The 14935-nt window shown below is 37.7% G+C and overlaps 1 protein-coding gene across 2 annotated transcripts in view; it reads right to left on the reverse strand.

Annotated features, from left to right (window-relative positions):
* The window catches only part of CDC40 (cell division cycle 40), a 1050785-nt gene that overhangs the window by 651756 nt on the left and 384094 nt on the right, over positions 1–14935 (reverse strand). For both annotated transcript variants that reach the window (XM_044066713.1, XR_006364212.1), the window contains exon 5: positions 911–1050. In XM_044066713.1, coding sequence (XP_043922648.1) covers positions 911–1050 — 140 coding nt within the window. The remainder of the gene's footprint in view (positions 1–910; positions 1051–14935) is intronic.

Consider the following 14935-nt stretch of genomic DNA (forward strand, 5'->3'; position numbering starts at 1 on the left):
TAGACTCTCACTCAGTACTGTACTTTATCAATATTTCTTCTGCTGTCTGTGAGAGACTCCTCTATCTACAGTTGTAGTATCACAGAGAAGACATCCAAGAAGTCTTTCATTTGGACCTACCACAATGCTAAAACTGGATGTGCATCTCAATTGGGCATTTTATTACTGATTACAGACTTGTGCTCTCTCCTAAAGATACCACTGTCCCCTTAACACCCACAGTACTGTAGAAAAGTGCATGTATTACGTGAAATACACTTCATAAATCAGTGATTTTCAATGTATTTGATGGTACAGCATGGTGACGATTCTTACAATGCTCACGGTGTACATCCTGCTGAACGTGACAAGTGAGACACAAACTGTGTGCACTTCAGAGGAAGAGAGAGAAAAATCATCTGCTAAAATACAACCAGATTGTGAGACAGAAATCTGTGAGACAGAAAGCTGCGAGGTGAAAGTAAACCATGCTAAAGGATGTTTCTCATATGACATCACCACAGACAAAGTGCAGAAAGTCACGATGCCCGAGCTGGTTTCCTGGAAGATCATTGCTATGAGGTCAGCAAATGACTAGAGAGAGAAATAAATCTTATGCTGAAAGATATAATTTTCATCATTCAACCCAAACCCATCTAAAAGATGGGCCGTAGCTTTCTAAAACTAAACACATTCCTAGAAAGCTCTGTTTCACTGGTATGGTACATTGTAAAACTGATGACTGCAGGAACACTGACGTGCCTAATGATTTGTTAGTGACAGCTTGGGCCTGAGCCATACCCCCAGCAGACATACTAATTATCCATACTTGCTAAGACTTTAACAACTTAAAATAGCAGTAAGTGTTTGATTGCACTTTGGAAAATGCAAATCACTGATATGGACTTTAAACTCAAATACACTTACTAACCTCTGTAGGTTTGGCCACACCTTTTTCATCCACGTACTTTGCCCAAGGACCAAGAAATCCATCAATATTTGATGCATCATTTTCTTTAAATTTTTTTCTCTTCTCTTTCTTTGCTGTCCGTGACTCAAAAACAGTTAACCCTAAAAAAAAAATCATTAAATTAATGGGGAAAGAAAGTTTGCACAGTTATACATGTAGATTTTTGTATATCATCTGGGGTACAGGACAACATAATAGCTATGAAAATGTTGTACAAACTATGACCGAGACAAAACATATAACATTAACGTAAACTTATCAATGCTTTAATTGCAAGCACAATCATTATCATAGGGCAGAATGCTGCTGATTTGCATGGAAGAATCATGAACCAGACATGAGATTCATTTCAGCAGATTCTTAATATTTGTAATTACAGACGACACTTTACAACTAGCGTGTATAAAACTGACAGGCAAGTTCATTAAGAAACAGAAATATATCTGTACATATACATGCAAACACACACATACATACTGTCTTGCTAAAACTGCATCCAAAGGATGGCTAATGCTTTAGCAGCAAGTTGTAGTCAGCTTAGCTGCACAACTGTATTACCTAATAATCTCAAACAATCAATTTCACCTAATTTATTAAATATAAAAAAGGGTCCAAAACAAACATTCAGAGAAGTTGGCCTCTCATGGATGAAAGCTGTTTTCTTGGAATCAGAATTTTGGGTGGTGTGCCTGCAGTAAAGAAAGAAGCATTCCTGACAGACATGAGTGTCTGCTTAAAAGGGAATTCAGTGGAGCCCGAGGAAGAGAGTATGTTGTGGAAATGATTCTGGTTTCTTTGCTCAAGTAGAAAGGACTCCATAGGATTTCACATGACAGCAACTATTAAGTCCTTATTTTCAGAGGGCTTGGACTTTGGGAAAAGACACTGAGATGCACAAGTAGTCTGTGTACCTTGTAGTTGCATTTTTGTTTTAGTGCAAAAACTACCATCAATATTTCACATATTTTATGGAACTCTACTTCAGTGCATATGACAGGCAACTACGTAATTATATACCTATGCACATTTATATATATATATATATATATATATATATATATATATATATATATATATATATATATATGGATCCCTAACATATGATAGAAACCTCATTTGACTGAAACCACAAGAGTGAAATTACAAAAGACTGAAAAGTCACTTGACTGAAACCCATAACACTTAATTTCAACATACTAAATTTTAAATCGGACCATATAAAACCAGACTAGGTCGGGGGCTACGCCTCACACAGATCCCGATGTGGAATTCGGTATTATGGGTTTCAGTCAAATGACTTTTCAGTCTTTTAAAAATTCAGTCTTATGGTCTCAGTCAAATGAGGTTCATATGATAAGGATCCATGTGTATGTATATGTATATATATATATATATATATATATATATATATATATATATATATATATATATATATATATATATATATATATATATATATATATATATATATATATATATAGAAATAAATGTATACATGCGCATACACATAAATATGTGTGTGTGTGTGTGTGTGTGTGTGTGTATGGGATTGCATAAAATAGTCAAAGCCTGTTTGGTTGACAGAACAGTTGGTCAAAGTTGCTGGTACAAGATCACGCTAATAGTGGGGATGGGAAGCATGCCCTTTCTTCACTAATGTGAGATTTCAGAAATGGTGCATTTGTAGTGTGTGTCCAGATGGTGGCTCCCACTCCAGTTTTTTTGTTTTATGCTATACTTTTGCAATGCTGGCGATTTGCCTGCAATCAATTTTTTTCGACCAAAGATGAGTTAAGATTCTGAGTGTCAAGTATTTGGCATGCATCAACATACATTGCACACACGCAAATAAACATATATACATATATGTGTGTGCTGTGTGCATCTGCATTCATAAGAGAAGCACGATGACACAGCTGTTAGCACCGTCACCTCACAGAGCTTGATTAACCAGCTTGTTCCCAGCTATGATACCTTCAATATGCAGTTTACACCACCTCCATGTACCCAAGGACATTTTTTTGGGTTCTTCAGTATTCTCCTATATCCCAAAGGTCCTCTGCAGGTTTAACTTCTCCAAAAGCTTAGGGTTTTTTTTTTTTTTACACGCTTTGATGGGAATATACCCCATTTCAAAGTCAGGGCACAATTACAGTTTCTTAAATTAGTATTGCTTCAGTTTTTGATATTAACCAACAGTGCTCTTTTCAGCACCTGCAATGCTGTCGACAGCCATCTCCTTCTATAGTTCATATGGGGTTACATGCATTGGTAGCATAGTTAAGTGCAACTGTAAATTTTTATTAGTCATGTTGCTCCTCCCACTACTGGAACTGACTGGGTATCTTTCTTCTGTATTGCTCTCATGTCTGCTCGCAAAGCCTGGTACTTTATGACCTTATTTCTTTCAGTACATAACACACTATAATCACAGGGTGTTAACAATTTCAATGATTAATGGTACGTTGTCTTTTTTTTCGTGAACTACTATATTTGGTTTTCTTGAACTGTTTGTATTGGGTCGAGATCCAAATTTCATCATTGTTGATCATCCTTTGTGCTTCAGGTTTCCAATGCTACTCAGCTACTTCATCACTGTAGTATTTGCACAAACCCAGTGCAACAGTCTTGCCATATAATTGTGCCTTTCAGTATACAGATCCTCAGCCAAGAATGCATCACATCCAGAACAAGACACGCAACTGTTTCCAGTTCTGTTTTACGGAAACTGTTTGTCTATCTCTCACTTTTTCTAATTACTTTGTAAACCAACATGTACGTAACCTGGGTTTGGGCCAATAGGCAGTGAGACATTTCTCCATGGTATATGTGGTTGGGGACACATCGCTGAATTGTAAAGACATATGGCTGTCATTCATTAACTGTGGTCACAGGGAAACATGCAATGCCATTGCCCACATCTTCTTTAACCGAGCACATGTGGGCAGAGAAAATAATGCATGTTGTGCTTGGTAAACAGTTCATACTTTGTAAGTAGAACATGTAGAAGTGTACAACAGCATGAAGGAAAGACTGCATCCTACTGTAGTAACACTTATGCCCCAATATGTTTTTAGGATACGTTCCCTGGATATCGTGAAGGAGACAACAGCCTACACACCGTTAATAAAGGCACTCCCCATTCTACAGTACAGTTTCATGGACATGTTAACTGGGCATCCTGCTGCTGATGCCTGCCATACTGACTGATGTTTCTTGGTGTCTTGGAGGCCATCGGCATTATTTTCCACTCAGTGCAACTGGTTACTGAAGCTGCAGGCATAGCACCTCATGGTTCTCTTATGCACACAGGGAATTTGCCACAATGATATGCTTCAGAAGCTGAATTTCATTTCACCCTTGTGCCCCAGCCAAATGTACTACAGAAAAATGTCTTGCTGCATAGCAATATGAACCCATGTAGCCCAGTGTCTTGGGCCACCATTAATTACCCCTTCTTCTTTCAGTTTAAATTCAGCTCTCATAGCCCATTCATGTGTCAAATCTTGGTCAACACGAGGCTGTCCTCGAAGTTTCTATACTTGCCACTATATTCGTGGGCTTTGTAATATTCTTTTTCTTCTGATTACTTTTTTTATATTCTTTCTTTTGTTTTTGGAACTTTAAGTTGCTGTCCAATTCATATCTACTTATGGTTTGATTTCCATTCCATTCTGTTCCAAAATGCGTCTGCTAAACTAAGCAAAGCCATCATTTAATCTTCTCTTCTTGCTTGACAACTTTCACTAAGTTTTGATCTGATGAGGTCAGCACATATATAGGCAATCCAACAATTCCAGATCTATACATAATACAGATTTCAAGGAGGCCCATACCTCCTTCTGACTGAGGGACATATAACCTTGGTATGCATTGTTTTTTTTACATATAATTTGATAAACACTTTGTATTTTTCTTGTGTTCTTGGCCAACAGATCCAATGCTGTTTCAGGCCAGTCAATCACAATAAAACTGTCAGTTAGAACAAGAAGAGAACATTGGTTTATGGTTTGGATTTATTTTTATACGCAAATGCAGTTTTCAATGTTAGAGGTAGTCTTTAAGTACCAAGGTCTGGCACAGGTGAATGGATGTCCATCCAAACTTGCCCTTGGGGATGTGTGTGTGTGTGTGTGTGTGTGTGTCCATGCAAGTGTGTTATATGAGAAACAGCAAGTATGTGTTTCCTATAAAGGGTTAGTGCAGACAGAGCTCTGACTCCCCCATGACTTTGATTAGATTAACAGGTAATGGAAGAATGAATGAAAATATACACACACACACACTATATGCATCACTTCAGTAACCAGGAGGTATGTGGCCCAGAAGTGACAGTTCTCAGATATAACCTAAGCCAAAGATAAACAGCAAATTGAAAAGCATGAACAGCAAACACACAGCAGTAGTAACGTAAATGTAGTTCTATCAAGACAAAACGGAAACATTTTTTATTACTACCACCAGAATATCACAGCATTTTCATTAGCAAATACAAGGTCTACACTGAAGGTGGTTAATGTAATGCTGTCTTCTGACTGGCTAGCTGCAGAAAGACAATCTATTCTATTTTGTGTTCCTTTTTTACATTTTAGTAACAAAACACACTTCTAGGGTGCCGAGTTAGACAGGCAATGTTGCTTTGGGGCACTTTGTATGCATTATGTGTGCTGACTGTGCAAAATTATTTATACAAAAAGTAGAGGTATGGTCTGTGTAGATTTGGGGGCTATGGTGTTTTGTGTCGGAGTACATTTTACATGTCTATAAGTAAACTTTTCCTTTTGTTTTTAGCAAACCTCATAAATAAGGTAAGCTTAGGGGATTTTATCACAAATGTAATTTGCCAAGGATGTAAACTAACTTTTGAAGATGTGTCAGCAGTGTAGATAAACAAAAAATATCCAAATCTTTGAGGTGTGCATGAGTCAGCAGTATAGGGGAGCCATGATTAGCTACTATGTATTTGTAAGCAGGTGCAAACCTGCCCTCCTCAATACTGATGGTCAGATTTGGAACAAATGCATAAATCAGCATTTTTTTATGATAGAATGAGAGACTAGATGGCTACAATGCCAGCTCCCACTGTCTCCCCAACAACTTAGTGGTTAACACAGAAAATACTGTGCTTTGGTGGGAAGCAGAAACTGGGCTTCACTTTAGAACCTATTCAGAGGTGCTAGTAAGGGTCTAGCTCAAGGCACACAGAGCAATAAGAAAAAAATACAATCACACTGTGCCCTCTTACACCGTTGAATAATGTTTGTACAATATTCTAATCTACTATAATACTGTGATAGCCAAAACAAGGTAAAAGATGGCTCTGAAGTGAACCACTACCAAATTCTCATCTTAGGCAGCACATTAGAAAAGAACTAATATTCCTACCGTTGGGACATTGGGAGAGAAATTACAGCAAAGTCAGAAACACCAACCATCTACTGTTACGGTAAATACATCACAAAATATTACAACAGTGTCCCCAGATTCACAATCTGAAAAGGCAGGATAGCAAGCTGTCTCACAAAACAATTACAAGGAAGCCCCTGGGAATGCCCCTTTGATGAAAGCCATTGCAGACCCCTTTCTGTTTTTTGAAATTCTATTACTCTTGCAATGCATAGTCAGGGTGTGGCCAGACAACCATTCTGCTGCCTCAAACACAGCAAAACAGAATTTAAATCTAAAGGTAGCTGAAGTAGATGCTTCTCTAGACAAATAAGCACAAAATGCATCCTGAAGACGCTTATATACAAAATAATAACAGAAGGCTATACACTTGGCAAGCCAGAGATAATCAATTTGCTTATAAAAAGACATGACCTACTTTTTTGGAACAAAGGAGAAAACAAAGGTTCAATTTTCTAATGTCTATTTTTGAAATATACACAAAAAACTGTCTCCTGTGATCTATATTTGGCAGAATCCGCCCTAACTTCACAGAAGGTGGTGAAAAGGAAGAATAGTGAATCTTTTGACTCACAGCAATGGGGGACACAAGTTTATGCACAATGAAGTAGTAGCACAATTTACTTACTTTTGCTATTAGTTTCACTAGGTCTGGGCCTTTTTCAGGGGGGAGACCCAAAGTGGAATTAAACATTAATCCAAGCACCTGTTGCTGGGATACAACTCTCACATGCAACTCCCCCACACACTTACTTTTACAGATGTCCGCAACAGTCTTGAGTAAAAGCCCCCCCCCCCCTTTTCTAATGTTAGAACTTCTATGACCTTACATTCTAGTAGTTGCGAAGAATAACCTTGGAAAGGCACAGCTGGTTCTGGGAACAGGAATCTAACCGAAGATGGTTTACAATTTAGTCATGGGCCAAATTCTCTCTTACTCATATGTCAAAGGTAAAAAGAAATTATTTTCCCCAAAATAGAGATTCTCCATTCTGGATATTTTGAGTAGGCAAGGCAGGGCAATCACAGCTGGGAGGTCTCAGTACTGGATTATCTAAACAGTCCACCTATGCTGTACTGATAAGGTCAGAAAAGGCTGAAACCTGCATGTCTACAGCTAGTGGGGCTTGGCTTTATTGGCTTGAATGTACCCATAAAAACTTACAGTGATTTGTTCATGTTAGTGGGTGCATCATGGCATCTAGTAAATCAAGTGCAGTGATTCATGTGTATCATCTTTGTTTCACATTTACGTGAGCCATTTTTTAATAGAGTGTTGATACTTTTTAATAACCATGGCCCAAATAAATTTAGTTTATTCTTTGTGACATCACTGTAGAAGTAGCAACAGCTCCATTCATAGACATTAATGGGGTGGTCTTTGAGCATGCGCATCAATGCTGTCATTAAAGTCAATGGATATACTTTAAGCTTTCCCTACCATGACGACACAGAGGTTAAGTTTAATTTCAAAGTTCAGTGGCATCATCATAGGGAAAGAGATATTTTCAAAAGTTTTTCTCCTTACAAAGCAGTGGCCAAATATCTTCAGCTATGGTGCAAAAATGTTGTTTGGCACTTTGGGCACTACATAATGTAGTGCAAAGGTAAGAAAACATGATCCATATAGTTTAAAGTAAAAAGTCATAGGCATTCAGAACATATGTAGCTGAAACACTAGTATGTTCTTAAGGGCTCATCTGCATATATACCATTGGCCTCCAGTGCAGGATGTTTGAAGGAGTACATAATGAAGACTAACTTGGCTGAGTCCTTTTTACAGCTTTTTCTGAATGGTTTGTCTGTGTGACTTGTTTACCCTTTGGTTTGGACAGTACTGGATTAAGGGGACCTACCTCCAGAACTATTGCCCTGTTACTTACTTGGACCAGCATGCTTTAATGCTCGTTAAACTTACTGCAGCAATCTAGTGCTGCAGCTAGACTTTGTGGTTTGTAGGTTTGCCTAGGGTGACTAGACATCATAATTTCAAACCTGACCCTTTCTGAGCATAGTGGTGTGGTATAATGGGTTGTGAGTATATGTCTAATGATACATTCTGCACTACTGGAGAAATTACTGAGAGTTTCGGTTCTTCCTTACCCAAAGATGTGTAAAATATCATCCTTTGGGTTGCTATGAATTCCATCATTCCCCATTGAAAATGCTCCTTTTAAAATTAACTGTTTCTCCAAAGCAAATAGCAGTTAGCTCAGATGACTGACATATAAATAGGCTGCTTCCTGTGCCTAAGGTAAACTGTTTGATTCCTTCTACCTCCATGTGCCTAACTGAGCAAGTCACTTAACCAGTCAGTGCTCCCTGGTCACCCAAAAACTGTTACCCAGTCAACAAATATGTTAAAAATGTGTGTGCGTATTTCTGTGTGTGTATATGCATACATACATATATTTATGTATTTTGGGGGAGTGAGAGAAGAGTGATAAGTCAATGTCTGTGTCACACTTCTCTAGACAATGGATCTGGTCAAACTATGTCACATACAAGTGTCTCAGTCAAAAATCTGAAGACTCTTCACAGGTGGGGTCCCTTTTCTTTTGAAAAACTGTCCTCAACATGGCAAGGGCAGGGTTTTTTTGCAAGTGGTGGTACAGACCCATGAAAAAACTACTGTGTATTTTTTTGCAAATTAACTTTTTAGTAGGCAAAGCTAATGTTAAGGGCTTGTCGTTAACCAGGTTTGCAGATAACTGTAAACATTGCATCATCATTAACTCTTACTAGAGGGTATTTTACAAACTAAATGCTGTTGTCGGAACCATTGCCTAAAAGGAAACGCTAAGAAACATAAAACAGTGTATTTCAGTAGACATCATCATCATCATCATCATCCAACCCCTTCTCCCCCCATTTTATACATAGCGTCAAGGTGTCATGTCAACTAGCACCATCTCTCTCGATTCAGTGCCATTCTCTCATCTTCTTCGACAGTCACGTCTGACTATTGCAAGTCTTCTCTCACAAACTCCACCCATCTATCTCTTTGCAGAACACAATTCCTTTTGCCTTATTCCTGCGTAGCCCCAAACCATCTTCACTAGATTATCTTCTTTTCTGCACATGTGCGTGTACCACTGTAGTCTGTTTTCTTTGATCTTCTCTAGAAATCGAGCTACTTTAGCTTCTGCTCTGCTATCTTCATTGCTTCATCTGTCCCCACAGTGTGCATCCTACCACTCATCTCAGGCACTTCAACGCCACCACATCTAGCTTCCTCAACTGCTCTGCCTTTACTGCCTAGGTTTCTGTACCATACAGTAGTACTGTTCTTACTACTGTTTTGTACACCTTTCTTTTCAGCTTCTTAGGCATTCTTCTATCATCCACTACCCCTGACACTCAGCACCAACTGGCTGCAGCCTCTCTGATTCTAGCTTTCATCTCTTCATTGAGACCTCCTCCTCATCCACTCTTCCCAGATACTTGACACTATTAACCTGTTCTACTATATTCCCTTCTATATCAATTCTTAGTTTTTTCTGATTTTCCCCATTTGCTGCCATTACAACTGACTTGCCTGTACTCAATTTCATCCCACGAGCCTTCACTTTTGTACTCAATTCCTCAATTCTTTGCTGAAGTTCTTGCTCAGAGGCTGCCTGTAATAATGCATCATCTGCAAACAGCAGCTTTGTTGATCTGTACCCCCTGACCTGTTTGCTGATGCAGTCCATCACCAGTATGAACATCAGTAGGCTTGGAGCTGAACACAGATGTACAGCCATTCCCATGGGCAACCACTCTGTGGGAGTGAACACTGTTCATATCTGAGTCATTGGTTCTTTGTACATAGTCCGCACTGATTCTACCAGTGTTTCTGGGACTGCAAATCACCTCAGGATTGCCCCAATCAGATTTCTTAGGACCTTGTCATATGCTTTCTCCAAGTCTAGGAATGCCCAGTTGGATTCTTTCCTCATCTCTAGCTTCATCTCAGCTACCTGTCTCAATGCAAACATCGGGTCAGTTGTGCTGCATCATGATTTGACTCCAAACTGCATGTTTCACATCTTATTTTCTACCCCTCCGTGGCATACTGATTTATCAATCACCCTCTCTAGAACGTTCATACAGTGTGACAGGAGCTTGAAACTTGTGCACTACCCACAGTTGTGGATGTCTCCTTTATTCTTATATACTGGTACTAGTACACATATTCACCTGTCATATGCCTTTATTTCCATGCTGCTATGGGTACCCTCAGGAGCCATTTCTCCCTTAACTCACTCAACATCTTGATCATATCTGTTGAGACCTTATCTGAGCCTACTGCTTTCCCTTAATTTTCCTTAGTTCTGTTCTTATTTTGTTCTAGGGTAGGCTCCACCTCTTCTTTCATTATAGGCTGCGTTTGGGGAAGTACAGCTTCTGTAGGGTTTTCTTAATTCAAAAGCTGTTGGAAGTACTCCTATCTGCCTTTGATGGTGAAAAGGTTGTTGCTGGCATCCATTAAGAAAAGTGTCTGACTGTCTTCTTTACCTTTCTATCTTTACCTTCCCACCTGACAGAACTTGTTTGTGCCCACTACTGAGTCACTTTTCAAAAACTGATATAATGCCTCTAATGACTAGTTCTTTGCTATTGCAATTCCTCTCAACTTCGTTGTTAGCCAACCAGTATTCCTGCTTAACCTGGTCCTAACACTTCGATCTCCCAGTTTTTCTTGCACTACTCTCTTCTTTTGATTGCTTCCTGGACTTCTCCATTCCAACGCCAGCTTTCCTTATGTACTTTGCTTCCATACCTGGCATGTCCGCATATCTTCTCTATAGACCTCACGCATACTGTTTTGCGGTGCTGATGCTGTTCTTCAACTCCACCCATTTCAATTTCAGTTCTTAGTATTTGCATAAATCATTTTGTGACAAACTGCATGCTATATTGTACAGCAGTTTTGCATAATGTGCAGTCAAATGTATTTTAAGTCTATTCAGTGACTGCTGTATGTATTAAAGATATTAAAATAAACAAGTACCTATGTCAAGCAAAGTTCCTCATTAGCACTCAAGAAAAATCTTGATGAGTGGATGGGAAATAGGAAATACAACCAGGGATCACTTCTGTGGCTCTGCTTGACAGAAGCACAGGAAATTAACCTTCTTAGGTGGGTAAGCCATGGAACCTTGTTGGCTAGGCTTACTTAGGCCTTTGGTCCAATAGCCTAGTACCTACCTATGAACCTATATGTAGAATTAAAGATATTTTCTCTTTTTAATTTGTTTGAGTGAATGTCTAGATTACTACCTTTGGCGCATGCTGCAAACAGGTGTTTTGTAACATGTAGGCTTTAAAAATAAGACAAAATTATGAAAGCCATGAAAATACTAAGCTTCTTGCAACTGCAAAGATATTAGGCTGTTTGTTTTCCACTGACAAATGTTCAGTGGAGTAGAGATGTCTATAGCTGAGGGCAGCTGTGCACTCTTTTCTGAAATTTATAAAGACTCATTGCTAAGTATATTTCCATGGAGACGAGCTGTCTGCAGGTGCAAGCAGTTAATCTTGAGAATGCAGAGTATTCTTCGCTGAGGGAAATGCAAAATTTAAAGGAACAGTGGCAAGCAGTTCAGTGAAAAAACTAAACTTGAAATTATGGGAAGTGAATAAGAGAACCTCCCCAGTAGCCTTAATAGATTAATGGAGTCAATAGAACAGTGTATAATTTAGCTTTACTTAAAAATAACCAGTGCAATTTTTCTTAGGGCTCAAAGTTGATGTTTTCTGAAAGCGTACAAGCCGTTTTTCATACCTGGGAAGGGAAGAGTGGTAAGAAAATAGCATACAGAAATCAATGTAAACAGGAGCACAGGCTGTAGCATCCACTTTAGCATGGGTAACCTTCATTTAGGTTTGATAATGCCTGTACGTGCAGCCGTCATTAGGGCAACTGTTCTCTTTTGGAGGATTAAACTTTATCTTTTGAAGACATACATAGTTTTGTGTGTTTGTTTCAAGTTAATAGGGGATGGGGGTATTTTGTATTTAGTTTTTTGTTTGGAGGTTTTCATTAAAACAAAAAATCTTGAAAAATGTGACAGGTTCAGATGGAGATGAGAAGAAACTGTACAAAAATCAGCCTGCCAAACATAAGTATATGCAAGTAACACAAAAGCTGGAAATACATATTCAAAAAAATGTCATACATAATAAATGGGAATGATACATTTTATCATGATGACTATGCTGTCCATATTATCCGGGAACATGAACGGCCTTATAGATATAGCTAAAAGGAAAGGAGTATTGAATTATATTAAGAAATGTAGAACGCAAACAGCAAATCTGTAGGAGACACCCTTGGAAAAGAAATGAGCATGTGAATCTGACAAATAGAGGACTTCAGAATGGATATTCAGTAGAACATCAGGGAATGAGGAAAAGGGGAGTAAGTATACTAACTGACAGAGGGGCTCCAATAGTGATAGATAAGGAAAAACAATTTTAGATTTGTGGTAGTAAGGGGCTACTAGCAAGGGAGGAGAATTGCAATGGCATGTATTTATATTCCACCAACAACTGCTATTATGGAGATTAAGACATTTTAGGGAGAAATGATCAGCTTTCAGCAGGGAATATTATTTACAGGTGGGGACTGGAATTTGACTTGCAATTTTAAGGATGTATCAGGGGGACCTAGAAAGGGCAAAACAACAAGAGGGAAGATTTCTGAAGAAATTTATGAAAATATTTGGTAGAGAAGATATGAATCCAGCAGTAGGGAACTAAGACAGAATTTACATATTATTCCCCAAGGTACAACAACTGGGCTATACTACACACAAATTATACTTCACAGGAACCTGTCCATTTAACTGAAAGCTTTTACACATGTCCAGCAATTCTTTCTGCTCATGCAGAAAAAAACACAAAGTGCTCCACAAGATAAACAAAAATTCCATCCAAAAGCCAAACTGCGTCAGCATAAACACTTGCTGTTAGCCGTCCAAAGACCATCTGAAACCACAAACTATAAAACACAGCTTTTATATAATCAAAATTCACATTAAACCAAAGTAAAATCACAAGCAATTAACACGCAAACTAATCAAAAAAACTTCCAACAAATTAACCCTTACAGAACCACCTAACTTTCTGTCAAGTAAAAAACATTTTATATTTACATTTTCATTTAATCCAGGTGGGCAATGTGCAACTAAACAAACGTGGCACTCTACTTCTCTCATCTCCACCTGTTTTTTTAAAGTTCCCCCCTCTTAAATCTTCATAAACTATCTAAAATAGCAAAGATCTTAAAACCCTCACATTTCACAGAGTGCTTCTATAGTGCATTATTTTCATCTTGACCTTAATGGCATACATATGTTCTCGTATTCTTTTGTTTAAACTCCTTGTAGTCATGCCGACATAAAATGCCGGACATATAGTACATAAAGCAATATAAATGACTCCTGATGTAAAACAGTTGAATCTACCTGGAACCTTGATGTTTTTATCTAAAAGTCTAATGCTACATAAGGACCATCATGAATAAATCTACACATATTGCAGTTACAACATCTGTATGTACCACTTGTCTTTTCTGTGTGAGGTAGATGTATTTTAGTGTGTACTTGTTCTAACAGCTGTTTAATGTTACCTTTTTTCTTTGACACGAAGTGAGGATTATTGCTTAATATTTTTAACTAAGTTTTCATGACCTAATATAATTTTCCAGTTGTCATTTACAATATTTTAATAACTCCAAAATCCACACTGAAATCCAAACAATATCATGGTGTAGATTCAAATTTATCAAAATTACTATCCAAACGTAGTGTCGTTTTATTCTTACTAATAAAAAAATGTAAAAGTATAGGTGAGAACTCAGTGGTCCTCTTGTATCTTATTTCTTGAGCTACTCCCACCAATAACTCCTCATAATAACCTCTTTCTAAAAATAATTTTTAATGAACTCAACCTGAAATGCAAAATCATCACAAACCATCCTTGATGCTCTAATAAGCTGACCACGAAGGATATTTTTCTTAATATACAAAGGGTCTCCACTTTTATAGTGAACATAATATTAGAAAACGTGTTTTTCTATGTATATTACTAACAAATCTGTGTGTTATTTTGTCCCATCTGAGGTCAACATCTAAAACACTCGCTCTTTCTCCATATTCGCCCAAGACAAATTTTCTTGAGGTCAAAAATAAATTCCTTTAAATCAAAACTATCCTTAATGGCTATAAAAAAACAAATAAATGATAAAAAATTATTTTACTGTAAAATGAAAGATTTACTAAAATCTCTTTTTCCCACCATCCCAACACTAAGTTTGCAAATGCAGGGGCTCTGTGACCCCTGTTGCTACACCTTTTATTTGTTTATAAAATCTTTTATTAAACATAAAATAATTATTTTCTAAAAGAGAGCTGTACTCAAATATCTTGTCTACTCGTGCATATTTGTGTAAAAATTATGTACATAATCAATATCCTCCTGTTGCAGTATATACTTGAATAAAGATGTAATATCTACTGTAGACATGTAAAAAGGGGAACTTTATCACAATTACAAAAATATAAATAAAACATTCTTATATTGTGTAAAAAG

Source organism: Protopterus annectens, chromosome 1.part0 (assembly GCF_019279795.1).
Source record: "Protopterus annectens isolate FY-2018-M chromosome 1.part0, PAN1.0, whole genome shotgun sequence".
Lineage (NCBI taxonomy): Eukaryota > Metazoa > Chordata > Ceratodontiformes > Protopteridae > Protopterus > Protopterus annectens.